Source organism: Astyanax mexicanus, chromosome 13 (assembly GCF_023375975.1).
Source record: "Astyanax mexicanus isolate ESR-SI-001 chromosome 13, AstMex3_surface, whole genome shotgun sequence".
Classification (NCBI taxonomy): Eukaryota; Metazoa; Chordata; class Actinopteri; order Characiformes; family Acestrorhamphidae; genus Astyanax; species Astyanax mexicanus.
In genome coordinates, this window is record NC_064420.1 from 13,265,553 (window position 1) to 13,292,001 (window position 26,449).

The window sequence follows — 26,449 nt, forward strand, 5'->3', positions numbered from 1 at the left end:
CATGTTTTATACCCAACTCCTGGAGTAACCATATAACTTTTTGCCCATTCTTCTTTGTAAAATAGCTCAAGCTCAGCCAGGCTGGATGGAGAGCATCTCTGAACAGCAGTTTTTATGTCTTGCCACAGAAGCTCAGTTGGATTTAGGTCAGGACTTTGACTGGATCATTCTAACACATGATTTTTTTTCTGATCTAAACCATTCCACTGTAGCTCTGACTGTATGTTTTGATCATTGTCTTGCTGGAAGGTGAATCTCCTCCCCAGTTTCAAGTCTTTTGCAGCCTTCAACAGGTTTTCTTCCAGGATTGCTTTGTATTTAGCTCCTCCATTTTTCCATCAACCCTGAGCAGCTTCCCTGTCTTTGCTGTAGTATGTTCAGGGTGATGAGCAGTTTTACTTTTCCGCCACACATACAGCTTTCTATTTAGACCAAAAGGTTAAACTCTGGTATGATCTTACCACACCACCTTCTTCCACATGTTTGCTGTGTTCCTACATGGCTTGTGGCAAACTGCATACAGCACTTCATATGTCTTTCTTTTAACAATGTTTTTTCTTCTTCTCTAAAATCTAGATTTGTCCTGTAGGGTAATTTACCACAGCACGACTTAGATAAAACTCGGATGTGAGAAATCTCAGAACATGAAATGATGACCAATGAGTCAGAGCTTAGAATTTAAAATTTATTAAAGTTTACTTGAAAAATAGTTTCAGCATTACAGATGTATAAAAGGAACAAAAATTAATATATATATATATATTAGAAAAGAGTAAAAGTACATCAACGAATAAAATCTCGATAGATCAACACATTCACAACCCAGAGAGAGAGAGAGAGAAAGAAAGAGAGAGAGAGAGAAAGAGAAAGAAACTAAAGCCAGTCGAGGGACAGAGAGAACTCCTCAGACTTCATCCAAGCAGTTATACATTTTGCAAATGACATGTGATTGGACAGAACTTATCAATATGATTACGTCAGCAGAGTCCAGTAAACAGGTTGTTGTCCAGTTCCAATGACGTGATCCGCTCCAGCCTGTCTGAGCAACAGGTTCTTATCATGATGTTGTTCAGCTCTGTGTCCTTCATGAACACAGCAGACAGTCCTTAAGTGTCCTAAAGTCTGTGAGAAGATGAAACAGTGGAAAAGAGTGGATGGAAAGATCTTCTGGCCTGTGCGACTTTACGGCGTGTAGAACAGGCATGCGCTGGCTATCTGAGGAGAGGTTCCCAGCACTTCACTCAGATAGCTTGTTGTCTCCTAGTTCATATGCACTGGTCCCAGAACAGCAGTGAAGCTTCTCTGCCACTCAGGGTCACGTTCTCCTCACAGCTCTCATTGTTGATGAAAACACTCTGACCTTCCTGATTCCTGAAAAAGTAAAAACAACCTCCAAAGCCTTGTCATAGTGACAGTTAAAAAGAGAGCAATGTTCATAAGGTTATTAAGTGAATTATAAAGTGAACAGTAAAAATAATAACTGTATATATAAATGTATAAAACATTTAAGAATAAGAGTGTGAAGGTGTGGTTATCTCCAATCACACCCTTCACTCCCCCCTTCTAGACCAAATGGAATCATCCAAGATTCCATGATGGTCTACATAACGCCTAAGAAGCCCCGGGAGTAATGACAAGGGTCCGCATACAGAGTATGAGAACAAGTGTTTCTTCATCTCAGCTGTGGACATGCTGGGGCCTATTGCACACCAGTCCCCACGCCGGACTCTCCCTGCCTCGTTATGCCCACCATGGATCTGAGAAGATTCATAAACAAATGTTTACTACATTAACTTCCACTTTTTTTTTCAGAATTACAACATAAAGTTATAAGTGTTAAAATCAAGTCAATGTTTTTCAACATTGTCACTGTTTTTGCTCTAGACTATAGAATACATAGTCTCAACATTTATTTATCAAATACCTTCTTATTTTCTTTTAACCTTTCACATTGTCTAATTTAACCATCAACCATAATATATTTTTTATACATTAATTAGACATTTTCTTACACTACAAGATGCTGAGAAGCTGATCTACACCTTTGTTTTGATTAGACTATTGTAATGCATTATTCTCTGGATTACCAGAATCTTCAATTTACAAATTAAATATTGGTCAGAATGCTGCAGCTGCAGTTCTAACTCACACACAAAAAAGAGAGAAGATTATTTAGATTGGATTTTAACATTCATTTAGTGTAAAAAGTGTAAAAATCTCTTAATGGTTTAGCAGCTAAGTATATATCAGGACTCCTGACAGATCGACAATTCCAGCTCATTTGTTGAGAACGTTTAACGTTGCCTTTTGTATTTATGCACCAAAGATTTGTAACTCTCTATCAGTTTACATCCCTCAGGGATCACCTAGTTCTTCCTTTGAAGCACATCTAAAACTTATTTGTGCACTTCAGATTAATCTTAGTTTTATTTATTTTAAAATAGTTTGTTATGTGCCAAAATTCTTAATGCCAATCTGTAGACACACAATCCTCAACTTTACACATACTCAGAAATCCTTAAAGCATTGTTCAGAATATTTAGTCTGATTAGTGCTGTTATTTGAGGGCGAACACACAAAGAGCATAAAACACCCCTTTTTTATTTTAGTTATTAAGTAGAGAGTTCAGTTCCTCCAAAAACTCTGATGAGTATGATGCAGTCAGTGCATTTCCTCTATATACTATGTAAACTTATTTTCCGTCTGTTAACCTGAGTCTAAAAACATTTGGCTGATGTTAGAATTTAAATGTGTGTGGAGTTGTGTCCACAAGCTGTTTTAGGCATGGTCCACCTAAGTTTAGACTAACTAGTTTCTATGGCAGTGATTTTAAACCTATGAGCTGCAGTGGTCCTGTTTGAAGTTATTGGCCTAATATTTATTTTTCTTGTTCAGTTCCAATATATATTTTTTGCAAACTGTGCTACCTGTAAATTAATTGCAAAAATAAAAACATATTTAAGTTTCACTTGTTTGGCATAGTTGCAAGACTGTTAGCTGGTGGTTTAGCAAGCTAGTTATTATTATATATATTGAATTAATTTAGCATTAATATTAATGCACATATAAGAGAAAGATTTCTATCTTACCCTATTTTTTTTTTTAAGATTTTGAAGCAAACAAAGCTCTTTTTGTAGTTGATAGTCTACATTGATGTATTAATAAGATTTTAAATGGTTGATTTTTATTTAAGTCAGCATGCTTGATTACTTTAGCTAGTTACAACTACATCTGAGTTTATATGTATTAATTTTGTCAAAAGCCAGTAAACAACTTCCCTTACATAAGCCTAAGCGGAGATGATTGTTGTTGAAAATGTTTTATACAAATATCATAGTCATTAGACAACATAAATTACGTAATATAAACCTAAAAGAACTTTTCAGTGAAAATTGAGGGCCAGTAAGCGATAGGCCTCTAATGTATTAATCTGCCCAGCAACCATGTTTGGCTACTATTTACAATTAAATATATATATATATATATATATATATATATATATATATATATATATATATATATATATATATATATATATATATATACTTTTTTTTTAAAAAAAAGAAAGGTAAAACAGTCATAATTTGAGTCACCACCAGATTTAAAGTTTAACCAAACATTTTCTACATGAGGCATAAACATCAAAAATTAAATAAAATCACTCCTTTTAATAATAAAAAAAAAGTAAACAGGCTTAAAAAAAAAAATAAAAAAAATCTGGTCTCACGTCTCCGTTGCTGGCTCAGGCTGAGGGGTGAATCCACTGGGCTGATTGGCTGATGGGGGTGGGTGGTGTTGATGGTTGAGCAGGTGCTGTCTGAAGCGGTCTCTGATCGCTCAGTTCTTCCAGATCTGAAACCAGTTTCCTGGACCAGTGCTGTAACATTTCAATCACAGCAGGTCCGGTGAAGACGCAGTACAGCCATCGACCAACAGCTGGACCAAACACAGTCTCTCATCTGAGACTCTCCTCATGAAGTGCTCTGGTTCAGATGATGTTCACAGTACTGTTGCAGAGGACCCTGTCTCTGAGGGTCAAAACTCCGGTGATGAGCACCACCCCCGCCTTCTCAAACACCCAGAAAACAGCACTGAGCAACATTCAGTCAAAAGAGAAAAATCCCTCCCAAAAAAAAAAAAAAAAAAAAACCTTAAAAGAAAAAATTATAAAAAAGAAATCCTGAATGGTTTAGCCTCATGAAATAACTAAAACAAAGATTATTTCCAGCCAAACAATGCTTGATATTCCTAAACTGTATAAACATTAACATTATAGAAATATAGCCAAGAATATGCAAGCAAGTTCTTCATTGCGAGAAATACAAAACATATGGAAAGCAAAACAGAAAGCTCTGTTTTTTTTTTTTTTTTTTTTTTTTTAAAGACATCTGATGTCTCCTTGTTTAAAAGTCAAAAAGAGAGACCCAATTCACTGCAGCTCGTAATAGATACAATACTAAGTTTGTCAAATTACACCTTTCCAAAGAAAGTAAGATCTTTCCTTACTGGTTTCTTAAATCTACTATCCTCATTAAGAGAATCAAAAGAACAGCATAAACTGAGATGCATGAGAACCACTAGAGAAATTAGATATGTGTATTCTTTAAATCTCATTCAGCTGAGACTGAGCTGAAATCAGTCTCAATAAGAAAAGAATAATAATAGAAAAGGCCTAAACCACATGAAGACAGAAGCTGTGTTCAGAATGGCTCACTCATTAACTCTTTCACTATGTAGCATTTTCTATTTACTGAACGAATTATGGAACAACCAAACAATAAACCATGTTTGTCCTGCTCTGAGGACGTCTAATACAACAGCACTGCATTGCATTATAGTATATTTTGGAATTTCTAAATTTTGTGATGCATTAGGTTGTTTCATAGTGAACTATATAGGTAATAGAATGTACTGCTGCGGTTTTAAACAGTACTGCAAAAATGGTTTACACACTATATAGTGCACTATTTCTGGAATAGGGAGCGATTCTGACACAGCCACACACACATTATATTCATCATTAGATTCGCTTATAGAATATCAGAGTTAGACAAATGTTAGAAACATACACACTTACACACACGCACAGACACACACACACCAAATGTGATAGAAGATAGCAGAGAAGAGATGTTTTGTCTATCTCTCTCACTGCTTCATTCAACACACGCAGAAACACACACACACACACTGTCTCAAAAGCCTGGAATCCTCATCTCTTTTCTGTTTCAATCAGGGATGACTTTCACAATGTGGACATTTGTACATAACTCATCACTACTACTCAAACATGAAGCAGTCTCACATATTCACTAAACTGTCATCCTCAGAATTCTACAGCATTCTCCATAAAGATAATGAAACATGTTACATTGAACAGTACCAGCATGGCTCAATATTCTGCCCTACTTTAATATATGTATATTGGGTTTATATGCTAACGATTCCAAACTTTTGAACAGCACTACATAAACACACACACACACAGACATTTTCCATTCTAGAACTGCAGGTTCATTACAACATCTCAAGGTATAGCAAGGTTTCATTCATAGTCAACTCTGCTATTGTTTACCTGTTTAACTCTTTAACAGTCCAGGATTTTTTTACATTACACCACTAAATCTTGAGGATTTCTATATAAGAATTACATAAGCTTTCATGTTTTATGAGGGACATTATTGAAAAGCATAATTGCAATTTGAATAGAACATATAAAACATGTTTAAGTAAATCTGATAATGTCAAAATATAATGAATAAAATCATAAAATTGGCTTTTCCTGAATAAAAACCAAACAGTTCATGTCCTCCAAAGCTTTAGTTTTGTTATGTTTATCTATTTTTTTTATCTATTTTCAAACATGCAAAATTTGGGTTGATTACTGTTACTGATCTGGAATTATTTAGTGAAGTAGAGAGAAAACAACCAGCTTCTCCAAGTAACATGTAGGTGGCACAAAACCCTGTAGCCCATATATGGGACAAGACATATTAAGGGGTTAAACCATAAACAGAGTTAACTTTTTGAACCATTTTGTGCTATATCTGCCTATCAACGAAAACCAGAATCAGTGCTGCCAACTTATTTTCATTTCTTTTAATACATGTGTATATTTTAAATAATTCACTAGATTGGTCTAAAAGAAATCTAGTGATGTCTGATGTTGTCCTAAAGTTGGCAAAACTGAGCTGAATTTCTCAAAATATGTGTTTGTGTAAAGAAGTTTAGCCATCATTACAAAAATAAAACTAGCCAAAAATTAAAATTCCATCACCACCTTTAGGATATATAGGATGATAAAATATTAAGATGTATATCATTTTTTAAACATTTTATAGAAATTACTGAGGCAACTCACCACCTCCCACAGGTTTCCGGACAGAAGAAATGGTGTCGGTTCCAAAACTGATTAAAAAAAAAAAATGATTGCAATGTACCCCAGTTCCAGAATTAGACCCCCACACACACACAGCCTCCATACAGACAGGACACACACAGACTCTCTTGCTCAGATCAATAGGTCTTCTGTAATGCTGAAAACCTTCTTTATACATTAATTTGACCAAATAATCGATAGAACTGGGATTAAAACGACCATAGACACAAAGACCACAACTACCATGACCAAGTGAAGAATCCATTTCTGCAACTGTGTTTACTTTACTTTCCCTTACATAGCCTCACACTACCTCACACTGCCTCACACTACCTAATCTAATCTATATTTGGTGCCATATATAATATTTCTCTACCTCATCTGATGGTATGATCTCATCCTCTCCTAATCTGCTGTGGTGGTGCACCACCTTTGAACACTTGGGAGATAAGGATCATGCAAGACGAAAAAGCGTCGCGACTACGACAATATTGGTATACACTACTCTTATAGCCAGGTTCTGTGGTCGAGGTACTGCTCCAGGACCCCCGAACTATAAGGTACGAGCTCTAAGCTCCGTTTGGACCGGTACTGTTCCAGGACCAAACCACCAACTGCCACACAAACACCTTTATGGCCGGTTTCTAGGACCGGTACTGTTCCAGGACCCCCGAACCATAAGGCAAACAGGCCAAAAAGCCCCCCCTGGTCCGGTACTGTTCCAGGACCAGAGCATAATCTCGCAAGTCACCTTAACTCCCAGTGCCAGCCCTTTTGATATTACTTAATTAAATGTAACCTACCTCACACAGCAGTTGGTCATGACAGTATAGAAGGTCCATAAATTACAGGCCCAAAGCAGCATCATTCTTTTTTTTTTTTTTTTTATCACAGTCGGGCGGGAACACCAAAAGCTGTAGGGTAATTTACCACAGCACGACTTAGATAAAACTCGGATGTGAGAAATCTCAGAACATGAAATGATGACCAATGAGTCAGAGCTTAGAATTTAAAATATATTAAAGTTTACTTGAAAAATAGTTTCAGCATTACAGATGTATAAAAGGAACAAAAATTAATAGATATATATTAGAAAAGAGTAAAAGTACATCAACGAATAAAATCTCGATAGATCAACACATTCACAACCCAGAGAGAGAGAGAGAAAGAGAAAGAGAGAGAGAGAGAGAGAGAGAGAGAGAGAGAGAGAAAGAAAGAGAGAGAGAGAGAGAGAGAGAGAGAGAGAGAGAGAGAAAGAGAAAGAAACTAAAGCCAGTCGAGGGCCAGAGAGAACTCCTCAGACTTCATCCAAGCAGTTATACATTTTGCAAATGACATGTGATTGGACAGAACTTATCAATATGATTACGTCAGCAGAGTCCAGTAAACAGTTTGTTGTCCAGTTCCAATGACGTGATCCGCTCCAGCCTGTCTGAGCAACAGGTTCTTATCATGATGTTGTTCAGCTCTGTGTCCTTCATGAACACAGCAGACAGTCCTTAAGTGTCCTAAAGTCTGTGAGAAGATGAAACAGTGGAAAAGAGTGGATGGAAAGATCTTCTGGCCTGTGCGACTTTACGCCGTGTAGAACAGGCAAGCGCTGGCTATCTGAGGAGAGGTTCCCAGCACTTCACTCAGATAGCTTGTTGTCTCCTAGTTCATATGCACTGGTCCCAGAACAGCAGTGAAGCTTCTCTGCCACTCAGGGTCACGTTCTCCTCACAGCTCTCATTGTTGATGAAAACACTCTGACCTTCCTGATTCCTGAAAAAGTAAAAACAACCTCCAAAGCCTTGTGTCGCCGTGACAGTTAAAAAGAGAGCAAAGATCATAAAGTTATTAAGTGAATTATAAAGTGAACAGTAAAAATAATAACTGTATATATAAATGTATAAAACATTTAAGAATAAGAGTGTGAAGGTGTGGTTATCTCCAATCACACCCTTCAGTCCTGAGAACAGATTGACCCACCTGAGCTGTGGATTTCTGTAGCTCCTCCAGAGTGACCATAGACCTGCTTCTCTGACCAATAAAGGGGTTGAATTACTTTTTTCAGATTTTTATTTAATAATAAAAAAAATGTAACATTTTCATTCCACTTCACAATTATACGCTACTTTGTGTTGATCTGTCGCTTAAAAACTTAATAAAATACATTTAAGTTTGTTGTTTTAAGCTGACAAAATGTGAAAAAAATCTGGATCCGGATCTGTGAAATTGGTTTAAAACTGGAAAGGGAAATGTCACAGAACTTCATTTGCTCTGAAGTGATGGTGGTGAATTGTATTTATGTTGTTACACCTCACATCAAAAGTACACATCTGTGAAATTCATGCTTTTATTTACAATACAAAATATTTAGTATTGTTTTTATAAAAACAGGCATGATATCAGAAAACACATAAACCAAAATCTTATATAGTATTTATAAAATCTACCAGAGGTAATTTAGCTTGTACATTTCATACTATAACCCCAATGTACAGTGAATCTTCTTTATACTCTTAGAGCATTTATAATTTGAAGACCATCTTAGTGGTTCTTCCTCATGTTCCTAGAGTTTCACTTCATGCTCTTAGTGTGTTCTGACTGGTTCATCTTAAATGTCATAGAACATTTATCATTTGTAGTCTTTTTCCTCTCAGTGTTTCTTTCATGGTCTAAGAAATCCTATTTGTTATTTGTAGTCTTATTTCCTCTCAGCATTGGTTCCTTTCAGTGCATCTTTCTCATGCTCTTATAAAATGTTTTTTTTTTTATAGTTTCTTATTTTGGTATAGTGGTTCTCTCTCATTAACCTACAGTTTCTCATTCTGAACATTCTCCCTCATGCTCTTGTAGAGTTTCTCATTTTAAGTTTTGTTTACTCTCAATGGTTCTTCTTGTGTTTTTAGAGTTTCTTCTTTTGACTCTTGGTTTCATTCAGTGGTTCTACCTTATGATCTTAGAAAGTTAATTATTTGGAGTCTTGTTTCCTCCAAGTGGTTCCTCCTTCTGGTCTTAAAAATGTGAGATTTTGAGTCCTGGTTCTGAGTGTTGAAAGCTGTTCTTCATGCTCTTGGTTCTTGTAACTGATTCACCTTCCTCTTTTCGAGTCTTTGTTTCTTTTAGTGTTTCTTCTGCTGTTTCTCCTTTTGTCTTTCTCACCAAGAATCAGGACCTGAAATCTTGTGAAGTTGCTTTTGGAACAATTTTGCTATTGACCCAGACCCCTATACAGTCTTCTCAGTCAGCATCACCAAAGCCCACGTGGAGCAGTCTTATCATTCATCAGTGTAAATGTTGAGTATAAACAGAGATTTTGATTCTACTGGAGAAAAGAGTGAGATGAGGACACAGAACAACTGACTGGCTCCTTATGGAGAGAGAAGTATTTAAAGCCATTCACATTCTTTTATTCCTTCATTTCTGGGCCTCTTTTTAATATAAAAAATGACTATTGCAAAGGGTTCATTCACAAAATGAGGCAGATCATATAGTACATCAGCTAGACAATATATAACATAGTTTAATTAAAGTAAATATTGCTTGATAAATAGCAGTTTATTTGCTCTATCTATGTAGTCTACATACATTCATGATTAAAACAATTGCTATTAATGAAATTACAAAGGATTACTCTTTATGCCCGTCTCAATAATATAATAGTATAGCAAGAAAATTCATTTATCTAGTAATTACAACATGATAGCAAATAAATCAAATCTACAGAAGAGTTTAAGGATTTGAATCATCATGTTCAGATATATCAGATATTGGCTTTCTCTCTTTTATAAAGACATTTCATAAAGACTTACATAACAAAGAAAAAAAATTCTGACCTCTAAACCATGCATCCAGCTGTTTCTGCAACTTACTGTTAGTGGCACAGTTTCTGCAATCCCTGATTCCAACTCGTCTTTTATGGGCATGTAAGCATGAAAATCAAAAATATGACTATGTTCTACCTCCGCTTCAAGATTTTCTATTTTTATGCATTTATTATTAAAACCAATGACAACTCTTCAACATGGTGGTGGTAGTGTCAATGGTCTAAACTAATCAGTATAGGTTTCTGATGCTCTTTTAGGAGGTGGAATTAGCGCTCCAACATAGTCCAACAGTTCACCCAGGTTAATTAGATGTAAAGCCCTTTGAAAAACCTCTTGCTTCAAAGTTGAAACACTCGGGGGAAGAAAAGGCACTCTGGGTACTGGAGCTTTTAGCAGACACAACAACGCAGTAGCGAGTGCCTGGTTTAAGGTCAGTCACCTCACACTCCGAGTCATAGATGGTCAATATGTCTGTGATTGGACGAGACGGCGTGTCTTCTCTCACGATCAGTGTGTAGTAACTTGCTTCTGTGATTGGAGTCCACTCCACATGCAGGGTCTTCCCAGTCACATGAACTGCCTTAATTTCAGGCACAGACAGCGGGACTAAAAACGAGAGAAAGACATTAGATTTACAGGAAATATATTTTTTACAAGCAGTCTCCACTGGAGGGAGCTAGAGGACTTTACAAACTGAATACATTTTAAAGCTTTGGAAAAAAATTAAGAGACCACTTCAGTTTCTGAATCAGTTTATCTGGTTTTGCTATTTATAGGTATATGTTTGAGTAAAATTGTTGTTTTATTCTATAAACTACTGACAACATTTCTCCCAAATTCAAATAAAAAATATCATTTAGAGCATTTATTTGCAGAAAATGAGAAATTAGAAAAATGAGAAGCAGTTCAGCTTGGTTTGATGGCTTGTGATCATCAATCTAACGCTAAATTTTATTTTATTGCAGACAGAATAAACAGATATTTAATGTTTTGTCTCATCAACATTATTTCATTTGTTAATATACACCCAAAGCATTTCTCACTTTATCAAGCAATGAAGAGTTCTTATATTATTTTTTATAGAGGAGTTATATTATTTTACTCTCATTCATTCTGCAAACATGTTTTGAGGTGTGCAAATCTTTGGTGACAGGTCAGGACTGCTGGTATGCCATGCCTTTGGAATGTGTCTAGCATGTGGTTTTGCATGTCTTGTTGAAAAATGTCATGCATGGGCATCCCTGGAAAAGACCATAGCTTCCGGACTTGTTGATGATAACACTCATTAAGATCTATGATCCAACACAAAGGTATCTCCCATTCTTTCAACAAAACAATCGCCACAGTGGAACCACTAACTGAAGAAATTGATTTAATAGTATAAAGTAGTGCTGGGCGGTATGACTAATAATGCATATCATGGTATTTTATCACTGTATTTTTATTATTATTTTATTTTTTGGAACGACTGGGTTTAAATATAAGTTTGTGACATACTGTACTGTTAGGAGTACATATAATAAAACTATTTTAAGTCATTTAAGTCAAACTATTTTAATATAAAATCTTTAAATTAAAGCTTTGATTACTATTTGGTTTACCTTGTCCCACAAAATAACACAATATATAAACAAATCAGACTACATTAGCAGAAAAACAGCTGAAGAATGCAAACTATAGTTTGGGCTTTAGGGCTATAGCCATAGTTAATCATATTGCAAGGAGCAGCAGCAGAAGCTCCAGGAATTCTGTTCTCATGTTTCTCCAGGCAGGACAGCGTTTGACTCCACAAAGAGCTGGGCTGCCTTTACTACAGTGTGTGTGTGTTAGCTTGTTTTCAAACTGGCTAAAGTTAGCTAGCGAGCTTTGCTACTGTGCTTTTTTAGCTGCACTGTTCTACACAGCACTTCGCAGTGCCTCTAGGGGTATGTGACAAATGCGAGAGTAAACAGCGAGAGGAAACTCTAAATTGTTAAGGAACCTTGATATCAGGTGCCATTTCTTCAGACCTTTAAAATGTAAACTATAATATCAATCACTTTAGTTTGCAGGGTATCTGAAATACAAAGTGTATTACTAATTAACGTTATTTACCTTTTTTATATAAATCATTTTAAGATTTTTTCAGGATCTGCAGATACCAGGATTCAGTCTCTCTTATGATTCTTTTTTTAAATTCAGCGATTGCACACATTACTACAATATGTGCAATTATTGGCAAAAGCTGTTCATTGTGTTATCCAGTGTTCTAAATGCTGAATATATTTTCTTACCCTTCTTCAGCCCAGCCAGGATTTCTGCTTCTCGCAAGTCTCTCCTTCGACGATTTAATCCATCTGCAAAACATAACTCATGTAAGACATTTGAAGTGCATGCAATGTAAGCTACAGGAGAAAAAAAGGACAAAAACACATTAATACTGTACATACAGTACAAGTGTTTTTATTCCTTTTTTTTTCTACATTGTAAATTCATTCTAAAGTCATCCAGACTATAAAAGAACACATAAGGAATAATGTAATGCATTTAAAAGCATTAAACAAACCAAAATACTCTGTTAAAAAAGAATTGGTGCTCTTATTTGGGGTTCTGTTAACTTGCGGTTATGAAATTATTCTGTGCAACTGAGGAAACTCCTGCTCTTCCTTTCCTGGGGCGGTCCTGATGAGAGACAGTTTCATCATAACATTTTTGATGATGGCCTTTGTGACTGCACTTGAGGACATTTTCAGGGTTCTAGATTTTGTTCGGATTGACTGACATTCATTTCCTAAAGTTTTTTTTTCTTTACATAGTTGAGTAGTTCTTATCATAATATGGATTAGATCATTACTTAAACAGGCCTATTCACTGTATACCAACTCTACCTCTTCATAACTCTACCACATAACACTAACTGAGAAAATGTCCATATATGCAAAACAAGGTGAAAAAAAAGGTTCTATTTTGAAGAATATAAAATATAAAACATATTCTGATTTGTTTAAATAATTCAATGTTTTTCGTATAGTTTGGATGACTTTAGTATCAGTCTAAAATGAAGACACCTATATGAAGGTATGTAGTTTCTCTTTATTTTCTGAAATAAAATGGTGTGCTGTGACTTTTGACTCACTCTGTATGTATCTATTTATGTCTATATAATTAAAATGTATGTCATTAATGTTAGCCAAATCATTATGTGTATGTAGGTGCATTGAGTACCTGTGTTTCTGGCGTACGGTGCAAGGCAGGGTACTGAGAAAGGAAAAAAAGATAACATTTCGTTATTTTTTTATTAACATTTTAATATATAAATTGTTTGCACCAATGACTGTATATAAAATGGACATCGTAGTTCTATTCCTTTCTGTTCTGTAGAAATTAGGTCAAAATTGTCCACAATTCTGTCAAATTTTCAACTGGAATCTGCAAACTAGAGCCCTGAGGGGAGACAAACTCACTTACACATTCATTACTTCTTATCTACATTTTAAAACTAAAGCAACACAAATAAACATCACACAATGCTTCTAGGATAACTGACCACAATGCTAAGAGGGTTGCTAAATGGTTGCTTGGTGGTTGCTATGGTATTTCAGATGGTCACTTTGCTGTTCCTAAGTGGATCCATGTTTGCTATAGTATCTCAGATGATTCCTGTGCAAAGTGGTTGCTATGATGTTGCTAGGTGGTTGCTATGGTATTCCAGGTGGGTGCTCTACTGTTGCAAAGTGGATTCTAGGTTGTCGCAATTGTGTTGCCTAGTGATTGTAAGGTGGTTTCTCTGGTATCCTAGTAGGCTAACATACAGCTCTGGAAATAAATAAGAGACAACCTGAAAATGATAGGTTTCTTTGATTTTACCAAATTGAAAACCTCTGAAATATCATCCAGAGAAAGATGGACCACAAGCCATCAAATCAAGCTGAACTGCTTGAATTTTTGCACCAGGACGGGCATAAAGTTATCCAAAAGCAGTGTGTAAGACTGCATGAAAACTGTGATTTAAAACCAGAGGTGGCTAAATACTTTTGAGGCTTTTCAGATTTTTATTTGATAAAAATTTTGAAAACCATGTATCATTTTCATTCTGCTAAACACTTATGCAATACTTCGTGTTGGTCCATCACTTAAAATAGATTAAGGTTTGTGGTTTTAAGATTTCAAAATGTGGAAAAGTTCAAGGGGTATTAATTATTTTTTCAAGCCACTGTATACCTATAAATAGCAAATTCAGAAACTGATTCAGACACTGAAGTGGTCTCAATTTTTTTTCACAACTGTAATCGTTTCCAAGTGGTTGCTTTAATATTGCTAAGTGATAAGTGATAGTAAGGCTGGATTTGTATTTTATAATAAATTATTGAAAAAAACAATGTGACAAAAATATTCTAATGAAATCTTATAAAACTAGACATTTTATAAAGCAATGAATGTTTTACTAAATAACCACATCCAAGCCAATTGAAATCTATTTTACCACACTTTCTGTGAACAGAACCTTATTGATATAAGATGTAATAAGACCCACCCCCTTCTCCCACACTAAACATCTTATAGACCACCTAATTGAGTTTACAGCACAGCCAAAAGCAGATTGGATTTTTCCACTAAATACCCAGCTTGTTTAGTAATTAGTAACTGTTTCAACAGTAAAAGTGCAGTTTGTGTGTTTTATTATGAAATGATTTACATTTCCATCAAATTACAGTACCAGGGCTTAGCTCAGGATAATGAGCTGTGCTGATTTTTCACTCAGACTTTTACAGAAATGGAAAGAGTTAAATATCATATTGCAACCAGCAGAGGCGAAAGACCTGTGGTTCACTTTTAAAAGATGCTGTACTGTGCATGCTTTTCTACAGTTATTGGTTTGCACTGATTTTTTAGCTGATGTACTAAAGCTATTTGGATGGGATTAGTTTCTCAGGGGGACGTCTGTGAAAAATAGTTCACACTTCTACTCAGTGATAAAACTCTTGTATCTGGACTGCGATTTAAAAAACAGGAGGACCAGTGAGTTTTTGGCGTTCTCGGTCACATGACATCGCGTTCAGTAGCTCCTCCATTTCCACTCACTGTTGTGTTTACGTGGATCTCCATGGAAATGTGTGCACAAAGTGTAATTACGTTGCACAGCAGTGGACAAGTAGCTACGCAAGTTGACAAAACTTAGAGATGTGCATCCGGACGGGACTTAAAAATACCGGAGGACCACAGAGTTCAGTGAAAAACAGCAGGTAATTCAGCCTGTAATTTTCTCAGAGGACATCTGAGAAAAACACATACATGGCGTTCTGGACAGGAATAAAATCACAGAGGACCCCCTAATAAAAGATAGGGCTTTAGTCTATCTATTACTGAATCAGTGGACTGTGTGATAAATGTTGAATGACTAAAGATCCATTACTTGTTTTCTACATTGTAAAAGTAAAGCAGCACAATTAAACATCACACAACTGTTCTAGGATAACTGACCACAATCTAGTAGAGCTTCATCACAGAATCCCAAAACTTTTCCTAAGATCACAGTCTTCATAAAGAGCTACTCCCTGGTATATTAAAAATAAAGTAGCTGCTTAAAAGAAGAAGTTGACATACCTGTAGGTCCAGTAACAACATCAGAAGGCTCGCTGGTCCCTGCATGGTTTCTGGCCCTCACTGTGACAACAAAGGTCACATCACAGGGCAGAAAGAACTCAAAGTACGTCCTGTCTGTCCAGTATGATGACACCTGCACCTGAGCAAATGGGTCATTGTTGATGTTGCCATTCAGCTCGACCAGGTACTCGATGTACAGACAGAAGACTGGGTCCCAGGACACACGAACCAGAGTTTGGTCACCCAAAGCAAGTGTCCGAACAGTTACTGAGGTTGGGGCACATGGGGCTGGAGGGGGCAGAGAGGAGAGAAAGGGTTCAGACTTTAGAAAAATATACTATAAACGTATAAGCAAACCAAGGCTGGATGATTCTTATTAACATTTATTTCGCCACTGAATAAATACCTAAAACACAGCTAACAACAAGGTCTTGCTAGATGGTTGCTATGCTTTTGCCAAAACATTTTGTTATTGCTAACTGGTTGCTAATGGGTTACCATGGTAATGCCAATTTGATGCCAGTTGATGTGAGGTTGCTAGGTGGTTACTAATTAGTTGCTATAGTATCCCAGGTGATTCTTATGATCCTGCTAGATGGTTGCTAGGTGGTTCATACAGTGATGCTAAGTGGTTCCTAGGTGGTTGAGACAGTGTTGATGGGTAGTTGCGTCGTGGTTGCTATGGTGTTGCTAAGTTGTTGATATGATGTCCTAAGTGGTTGTTAGGTGGTTTCAATGGTATTCTAAGAGGTTCACATACTGTTGTCAAGTGGTTGTTTTAGTGTTGCTAAGTGGTAGCTATGGTAGGGCTGGATTATTGAACTACTGTGTAATGACCTAACCCAGTCACATTACCCATTTCCTTATTTGGTTACTGTGGTATGCCAGATGGTTGCTACGTTGTTGCTATGTGGTTGCTACAATGTTGCTACATAGTTGCAAAGTGATTGCTATGGTATTTCAGGTGGTTGCTCTGCTATTCCTAAGTGGATCCTAGTTTGATATAGTATCCCAGATGATTCATGTGTTGCTACAGTGTTGCTAAGTGGTTGCTACATAGTTGCTAGGTGATTGCTATGGTATTTTCCAAGTGGTTGCTTAGCTGTTGTGAAGTGAAGCCTACGTTGTTGCAATTGTGTTGCTAAGTGGTTGTTGGGTGGTTTCAATGGTATCCTAGGAGGCTAAAATGCTCATTTCCAAGTGGTTGCTGTGGTCAAAGAAACTGATTAATATATTCTAATAATATCTTCCAAAATGACACATTTTATAAAGCACTATATTATTTATTAAATAACTACATCCAATCCAATTTAAATCTTTCTGTGAACAGAACTGTATTGTAATAAGGTATTACCTGCTCCTTTCTCCAGCGAGTGGACAATGGAGCTCTTGCAGGTTTCATCTGAAGCTATCACACTGAAGTTGTAGACCTTCCCACACTGCAGCCCATCCATGGTACATGTGGTGCCCGTAGTGTTACAGTGAAGTTTATTCTCTAGAGAAGTGGAAGCTGAAGCGAAGTACTCCACAGCACCTTGACTGGCCTGCCAGAGGAGCGTGGCCGAGCTGGTCTCACACTGCATGGCGACGGCCAGGTTCTGAGGCTCACACGGAGCTGAGGACGAGGAAAAGAGTTCCAGGATGTAAGATAAACATTAAACACGGTTGGTGTAGTATCTCAGTTGATAGCTGATAGTTGTGCTGCATCATTTAGCTTGAGAAATGAGGAACATCAATTCTAGAGAAATTCTATTATTCTGGTCTTTTTTTTTTTTTTACAATTTTATTTCTGATTTTTCCCCATTTTCTCCCAATTTGGCTATCCAATTGCACACCAATGGCACCTGTGACCCTAGGAGGATGCAGATGAGCACACGCCTCCTCCGACATGTGAAGTCAGTCACCCCACGCGTTGCTGCTGATGAATCACTGCCTGAGCGGCTAGCGCGCTCGGAGGAAAGCACAGCGGCTAGGTTCCAATACATACGCTCACAGGTGCCTTGTGCTGCTTTAAGCATGATGGGAGAGAGTGCCATCTACCCACCCGGAGGGAGCAAGGCCAATTGTGCTCCCTCTGAGCGCCGGCAGCTTGATGGCAAATCTGCATGAGCGGGGGTTTGAACCTGCGACCTCCCGCTCATAGTGGAAGCGCTTTAGACCGCTGAACCACTCGGCGGCCCTATGCTGGTCATTTAATGCCGGCCTCACACCTAACGATTTTCAAACGATTTCTTTCGCATTATCTCGATCGTTGAGTGTAAGGTGGTTACGCAAATAGTGACGTGAACAGAAAGAATCTAGTTGCAGTCTTGCAGTTAGTGATCCCCAGTCTTTTCAAAATCTTAGCCTGTGATTATTCTGTGACTAAAAAGTCTGTGACTAGTCTTTAGGTGTGAGACTTCAGTCTGTCAAAAGTCTTGGATAGCTTAAATGGTAATGTGTGCTGATCAAGCAACATTTTGACTAGGAATGTCCCCCACATTTTTTTGGCCCCTGAGTCCAAATCATTTGATTTTGAGTACCATATTTTCAACACTATAAGGCGCACTGGATTATACGGCGCACTGTCAATAAACGTCTATTTTTTTGTCTATTTTTAAACACAAGGTGCACTGGATAATAAACCGCAATATGCAACACTAGTAAGTAACAAGGGTGTTGCCATGTTTTCCCTCTAATTCTGCAGGTCTTGCTGCTGGGTGGCGAGACGTGTAAAGTTAAGCTAAGTTAAGCAAAACTGTAATTCTTAAAAAATAATAATAATTATTTTGAAGTCAAAAGAGTGCTGGTTAATTTACACAGATTTCTCTGCTGAAAACTATTTATCTGGGTGAGTAAAGTGTAAAGAGAGTAAAGATTTTCACTAGGGCTAAAAGAGCTAGCGCTTAGTGTGGTTAGCGGCTAACGCTGCTCCAGTCTTGAGTCTCGGTGCCTCAGCTAAACTGAAACTCCTGTATAATGCTTTACTTCAGCAGAGTGGCTTTACTGCTCCATACAACCTGACTGGTAGAATTCATAAATAAGGCACAACGTATTATATTTGGGTATTGGGTTTTGTGTGTAGAAACAGGGTGATGGTCATAATGCTATTCTGACTGGTGTAAAGCCCAGGTGTTAGTTACCTGTGGTAAAGGTGAGTGGCTGGATGCCGGGGCTGGTGCAGTTTCCAGCAGAGGCAGAGAGGCTGATGGTATAAGGCTGGCCGCAGTGCAGGTGGGTCAGGCTGCAGTTCTCAGATGGGCCACTACAGCTGCGAAGGTCTCCATCCTGACCCAAGGCTGTGAGGGAATAGGACTGAGCCTGTGCAGAATGAGCCCAGGACACCTGAACTCCCACTTGCTCACAGAGCGGTGTCATCTGTACCCCCACTGGAGTGCAGGGAGCTGCATGAGAGAAACAAACACCACTTTTTTAGTTGGTCTTGCTTTAGTCCTGTCTTTAATCCTTCTTTTTCTAGAACCTTTTTAGACTATTACACTGCAAAAAACGAAATCTTAGGAAGTAAAATTATTAACTTTCAAGGCAATAAATCTTTTTTTTTTTCTGATAAGTCTTACTAACCATTGTGTAAGTGTAAGATTATTTTGCTTATTTTAGAAATAATGATTCACTTTGAATGTTCCCCTTATTTTAAGTAGTTTAAACTTAAAAAAGCGCAAACAGTCACCAGTCAAGTTATTCTGTTTCTTGTGTCCAAACGTAAATTGAAAAACAGTGATATTTGCTTGATTTAAGTCTTACTTCATTCATTTTGAGACTTTGCGATTGCTTGTTGTAATAAATCTTACTAAGAAAAATTAGCTTACGCCATTGGCAGTTTTTTTTTGCTTAACATGAGCATAAACATCTCAATTTACATATAGCTTGTCTAGTTTTTGCTAGTGTTCCCGTACAAACCACTGAGGCCTTCACAGGACAGGTGTATTTACACTGAGACTAATTTACACACAGCTGGACTCCATTAACTAATTAAGTGACTTCTGGATTTTATTTAGAGGTTCAGAGTAAAGGGGGCTGAATACTTTTGCACATTACACTTTTCAGATTTTTATTTGATTGATGAACTTTTTTGAAAATCATGTATCATTTCCAATCCACTTCTCAACTATGTGCTACTTTGTGTTGGTCTATAACTTTAATCTCTATAGAATACATTTAGGTTTGTGGTTGTAAGATGACAAAATGTAAAAAGGTTAAAGGGATATAAATATTTTTGCAAGCCACTGTATGTGTTTATATTGATATATATATGGTATGGTATATGCAAAGAAATCAAGTTAATTTTCATAAAGTTTTAAGTAAGTTCAGAAATCAATATTTGGTGCAATAACCCTGGTTTTTAATCACAGATTTCATGCATCTTGGCATGTTCTCCTCCACCAGTCTTACACATTGCTTTTGGATAACTTCATGCATTAAACAAAATGGCTTGTCATCATCCATCTTTCTTGTGATTATATTTCAGAGTTTCTTTATTTTTAAGTGGTCTCTTTTTTCCAGAGCTGTATATAGTGTGTTGTAAGTGGCTGCTATAACATCTCAGTTTGTTTCTATGGTGTTGCTAAGTGTAAGCTAGGTGGACGTGTCTAGTGTCGCTAAGATATGGATACGTGGTTGCTATGGTAACCCAAGTGGTTGCTATGCTGTTTCCATCAGTGGCTAGATGGTTGCTACAGTGGTTGCTATGTGTGAAATACCTGTGTTGATGGTGTAGGGTGGACTGCGAAGACTGTTGCACTTGTCTGAGCTGGCAGAAACCATGATGGTGTACTGCATGCCACAGCGCGCCCCCTTCAGGACACAGAACGAACTGTTGCTGTTACACTCTAGGAAACTCAGGTCCTGTCCCTCTGCAGTGGCAACAAAGAACGAGGAGCTGGCCTTTGTGTGCCAGCTCACTCTAATAGAATTACTGTTGCACTCTGTGTCCGCGGTGACGCCAGTCAGAGAACAGGGAGCTGAGGGCAAAGAGAAGAGGGAGATTTAACATTAGTATATCATAGTCGAGCTTACTCAGATCATACTGACCATACTGACGGCCAGATCACCTGTCTACACTTAAATTTCACCTGCCTGTACGTACAGAGATATTATGAACCACATAAACACCCATTAGCAGGTTAAATATATTGAATACACAGTTAGTTAGACACTGATGTGGAGTGACCTGAGATGGAGAAGAAGTCCAGCCATTACAATAAGTACAACCCAGTAGGACAGGTATTTTTTAGTGTTTTGGAGAAAGAAAGTTGTACATATCTTGAATTAGGAGAACACTGTATCAAAAATTGTCCTCTGTACATTAGACTTGTAATCACTTTTTTTCAGATAAGATAAGATAAAATAAAATAATATAACCCTCTATGGCATAAACCAAAAATTTTGGTTAGTTCTCCAAACCGTACCTTATTTTTATGTATTTATCAGTTTATTTATTTTTAATATAATGTTACAACCCTGTATTAAAATTGTATTAATTATATGTTTTAAAATATACTTAAAATGGAAAAGTACATACTTTTTTAAATTAAAATATATTCTTAAATACATACTAAATGTACTATTATGGAACAACTTGTGGCAACTTAAGTATATTTCAATTGTCATTAAGCTATATTTAAACACAATATGAAAGCACTAAATTGTGTTTCTGAGTGCTTTTTTCGTACAAATTAAGTAGATTTAGGCATGTGCTTTTAAACACCTTTTTAAATATGTTGCATATTGATGTGCATATTGTGTACACTTTAATGCTACAGGAAAAAAAAATAATTTAATGCCATATATTTTCTATCAACACAACATATCAAAAATATATTTTATGGAAATACAAAAAAGTATATTTAATGCGTATTTTTATAAAGTATATTCAATTGAAAATGCACTATTAGTATTCTTTACCTAATTTGAACATATTTTTAATGCTCTTAAGTATACTTCCTTTTCACAAGGGAAAGCATAACTACATAAAGTAAAAAGAGACGCAAAAAGGGATTCGTAAAAAAAAAATATATGTGTAAAAAAGTATATTTGGCCGTATATTTTCTTACTATATTCTTATTGTAATCTTAGTAAAAAGAGTTTTTTTGTTGTTGCCTTTGGGCACATTATGCGGGTAGACCAAGATAGCCAAATCCGTTCTGACTGTGATGGTCGCTCATAAGAGGCTTGGACACCGTTTCCCTGTATAGCTGCTTTGTGACATTTGTTGTAAAAAGCGCTTTATAAATAAAATTTTATTGAACTGAACTAATTCAGATGCAACCTTTTCATTAAATCAACTGCCTTTTTTGTTATTTATGTTTCAAAATAATATAAAGACTTTAAACCAAGCCTTAGTAAATTTAAATTCAGCACGATCTTGGAAAATACACCAAAATGACCATATCTACCATGACCACTCAGCTCTACAGTTGGTGCGCACCTGTCTCTATCTGGAAGGTGTTGCTGTGTGGACTGCCACAGTAGGAGTTGAGTGCAGTGATGTAGAAAGTGTACTGGTCTCCACACAGCAAGTTGGGAACATTGCAGAAGAGATCTGAGCTTGTGCAGCTGGAGTTCACACCGGTAGCAGACATGGCCAGAACTGTGTAGGACTCTGCTCCAGCCGCAGGCTGCCATGACACCCAGACAGAATTGGTCACACAGTCCAGACTGCCGGCCTCTCCCTTAGGCATGCATGGAGCTAAACACAAAGACACGCAGACACACAAATACGTCAGGAGGGTTATGCAGAAAAACAAAAACGTTGCAAATGTATATACATATATACTAATATTAGAATAAATACAATTGTATCAAAGTTAGTTCTGGCCCTACAATGTGATTGGCTGAGAGGCGTTCTATGTGTGCTGTTTTCAGCCCGTAATGCACTTTAACCGAATCTCTCCATGTATTACTCCACCACACACAGGTGCAACGATACAAAGCAAACAGTGCAGCTACAAACAATGGAACTATTTTAACTCTTTGAGTGTTTATAACCAAACGGATCCTATTTTCTTATCCTCAAACTCAAACTCTTTCAATGAACCACGAGAATAGAACTATGGTATAATCGCAATAATACACTTGATATTTGTGCTATAACGTGTAATATTGGCACTGCTGTGCTGATCTACGGCACTCTGCAGTGCCAATATTACACGTTATAGCACATCCTCTCGTGTATTATTGCTTAAATAACAGTTATTTGAAATAAAAGGATCAATCAGATATGTATAGATATTGAACAGTTTCAGGCAGATGATCCTGCAGATCCTGCCAATTGCAGTGTTTCTTGAGATCTCAAGATGCTGTATTTCCCTAGTAAACCGCTAGGTGTCAAAACAGATCTTTACGGACCTTTTTGTTAAAAGCTGATATGAGCACTAAATTAGAGAGGAGACCATATTCAACATGACATCTGACGATCACATGCCTCCTCCGATACATGTCAGCTCCACCTCTAATCTCAGGAGAGTACTCTAGAAGCACTGCCAATAAAAATTATAAGTTATTTTAAAACAGCAACTGGAAATTTAGTTTAGAGTATTTTGGTTTATCCCAGTTCATAGAGGTCAAATTCTATATCCAAATGTTTGTGCATACTCCTTCCAGTGAATGTACTCAGCTACTTTAGGTTACACCCATTGTTCTAAAAGATGTGCAAATGCACACACAGCTTGTCTGGTCCCTGTACATAAGTATTCTCTGGAATCATATGGTGCTTCATCCAGTACTTTTGGGATGAGCAGTGGGAGTTAAGCATGAGTTCGGATTACATTTTTTAAAAACATTTATAGAAATTAGAAATTTTTATAAGTTTAATATCAACAGAAGATGGACAGTATAGGATTTTGTACTGACTAGTGTTGTCACGGTTACCTGAAGAGGCTTGTACAGCAGCACTGGGGTCACTCTGGCAGACATTGCTGAGTGATCTCACAGTGACCGAGTACATGAGGCCACAGGGCAGGCCACTGATTGAGCAGCTTGTACTTGATGTCTCGCACGATAGGTTAGCCCCACCGCTGGTCACTGCATCTACGTGGAAATATTCTGCGTCTGGATTGTCTTCCCATGTGACCGTCATCACACCAGCAGCACAGCTCATCTGGACGCTCACATTCTGGGGAGGACATGGAGCTGACGGATACATAGAGAGACAAATGTGAGTTACATTTAGTTTGTTGTATATGTTATAGCGTTTACTTAGCATTTACAGATCTGGTTATTCACCTGTCTGTACTTCCGCTGGAGTGCTCATCCCACTGTGGCAGGAATTGTCCACTCCTGCCACGGTCACGCTGTAGTTCGTCCCGCAGTGCAGCTGTTCCAGGTCACAGCTAAGCAGGCTGGAGTTACAGGTCACACTGTGAAGGCCATCTTCACTCAAACCGTGCACCTGGTACCCCAATGCCCCGCTGGCTGCCTGCCAGGTCACGGCCACTGAATTAGAGCTGCAGAGCAGGGACGCCTGAACATCAGTGGGCACACAGGGAACTAAGGAAGGCAGAAAAGAGGAAGAGTGAGAGTGAGGTGGGTCGGAGCAGATTTAAACTAAATTAAATACTTCTCTCGCAGTTCGTCACATGACTAAAAATTAAATATTTCTGAATTAATTCCCATATTTTTCGCACTATAAGGCGCACTTAAAATCCTTTAATTTTCTCAAAAATCGTCAGTGTGCCTTTTAATCCAGTGCGCCTTATGAATTCATTTAAACAGTCAGGTTGTAAGGAGCAGTAAAGCCACTTCGCTGAAGTACAGTGTTATATAGGAGTTTCAGTTTAGTTCTCCAGCAGTATTAGCATTAGCTGTTATCCCCACGAAGCGCTAGCTCTTTGGCCGTCCAGAAGTGAGTATTATCAGCCTGTAGCCTGTACCCTGCTGCTAACCCTGGATAGCACTGCTGGAGCAGCATTAGCATTAGTTGCTAAGCGCAGTGCTAGCTCTTTTGCTGTTCAGAGGCAATTATATTGGACTGTAGCGTTAGTGTTTACCATGGTAAAACAAGCTACGTGGGACGAACCGCTAGCTAATATCGCCCTGGCTTACTAGAACACTTAGGATTCCTAAGTGTAACTCTGTCAGCTGTCATTAGCCGTGCTAATGCTTCAGCTTTAGTGTAAATCTGTAAATCTAAGCTTCCTGTAAAAAAAACGGAAGCGCTTTACTCACCCAAATAAACAGTTTTTAGGTGAGAAATCTGTGTAGATTATCTGAATTTTTTTTTTTTTTTTAAGAATTACAGTTGTATTTTCTTAACTTTGCTTTATAGGTCTCGCCACCCAGTGGCGGTCTTGAAGTGAGGCGTGTTCAGGTAAATTTATGCCGTTTTGCTATCTTGGCAGTGGAAAACATTGGTTTATTGGTTTATTTCACATTATGTCCAAAACAGACCCATTATTAATAAATTAATGATTCGCCTATAGCTCACTAAAACAGGGCCCTTTATGTTTTTTTTTTATATCTACTGCTACTGCACTATGGGAAATGTAGTCCATACCTGACTGCAGAAGAAGATTGGTTGTATTGCTGGTACACTGGCTGTCCTGGGTGCTGATAAAGACACTGTAGTATTGGCCACAGTGCATGTCTTCTAGCGAACAGCTGGATTTGGTGCTGTCGCACTTTATCTCATGACTGTCAGCCCCCACTGCTTCCATATGATAGAGAACCACATCCTCCTGCAGATCCCATTGCAACATTCCTATGTTGTTCTCACAGTCCATGTCTGCAAAGACCCCCTGAGGCTCACATGGAACTGAACAATCACAGACAAGACCAGCATTACACATGACAAATAAACAGGTGGTCATTTCAGATTGCATAGCAGCATGTCGTCTGTTAAACATGGTGGAGAACGCGTTCTTGTAGTTTAAAAGAAGAACAGCTACCTTCACTTTGAGAGACACATATTCTTGTATGTTATGAGTCCCGCATTTTGTTAGCCCATCGTTATGTTAATGAGGTTTTGCATCTAGTGGCCCAATACCTTTTTTGAACGTATACTACAGTACTCTGTTCCTACAGCACAATGCTCATCCGCATACTGCTGCCATCTCAAAAGCATAGCTAAAAAAACTATCCCTGATTAAAAATATAGTATAGTGGAGTACTATTAGACACACTATCAACACTGCACCCCAACCAAAAAAAACAGCAGGAACTGTGTAACTATTTGAGTTGCTTGGAATGTTTTTTCACAGGACACGAATAGGAGCCTCTACTAACTTTCTACATGCTGAGACTTTTGGAATGTTGCTTTACAGTGTATCAAAAAGTGAGTACACCCCTCACATTTCTGATATTTAAGTATATATTTTCATAGGACAACGCTGACAAAATTACTCTTGGACACAATGAAAAGTAGTCTGTGTGCAGCTTATATAACACTGTAAATTTATTCTTCCCTCAAAATAACTCAGCCATTAATGTCTATAAACCACCGGCAACAAAACTGAGTACAACCCAATGTTTCTGAAGTGTCAATATTTTGTGTGGCCACTATTATTTTCCAGAACTGCTTTAACTCTCCTGGGCATAGATTTTACTAAAGCTTCAGAGGTTGCCACTGGAATCTTTTCCACTCCTCCTTGACTATGTTATGGAGCTGGCTGATGTTCGAAATATTTGAGATTTGCAGCCCTCCACCTTCCTCTTGAGGATGCTTCAAAGATGTTCTATTGGG

General features: G+C 37.5%; 1 protein-coding gene across 2 annotated transcripts in view; it reads right to left on the reverse strand.

Moving 5' to 3' along the window:
- Window positions 1-9,752: 9,752 nt before the first annotated feature.
- LOC103044063 (uncharacterized) overlaps window positions 9,753-26,449 on the reverse strand; it is a 79,776-nt gene continuing 63,079 nt past the window's right edge. For both annotated transcript variants that reach the window (XM_007233416.3, XM_049462813.1), the window contains exons 47-57: window positions 25,265-25,522; window positions 23,995-24,258; window positions 23,641-23,901; window positions 22,199-22,459; window positions 20,472-20,732; window positions 18,897-19,157; window positions 17,129-17,389; window positions 15,775-16,062; window positions 13,396-13,428; window positions 12,465-12,527; window positions 9,753-10,797 (exon numbers count right to left, since the gene is read on the reverse strand). In XM_007233416.3, the coding sequence (XP_007233478.3) occupies window positions 10,493-10,797; window positions 12,465-12,527; window positions 13,396-13,428; window positions 15,775-16,062; window positions 17,129-17,389; window positions 18,897-19,157; window positions 20,472-20,732; window positions 22,199-22,459; window positions 23,641-23,901; window positions 23,995-24,258; window positions 25,265-25,522 (2,516 nt within the window). In that variant the 3' untranslated portion in view covers window positions 9,753-10,492. The remainder of the gene's footprint in view (window positions 10,798-12,464; window positions 12,528-13,395; window positions 13,429-15,774; window positions 16,063-17,128; window positions 17,390-18,896; window positions 19,158-20,471; window positions 20,733-22,198; window positions 22,460-23,640; window positions 23,902-23,994; window positions 24,259-25,264; window positions 25,523-26,449) is intronic.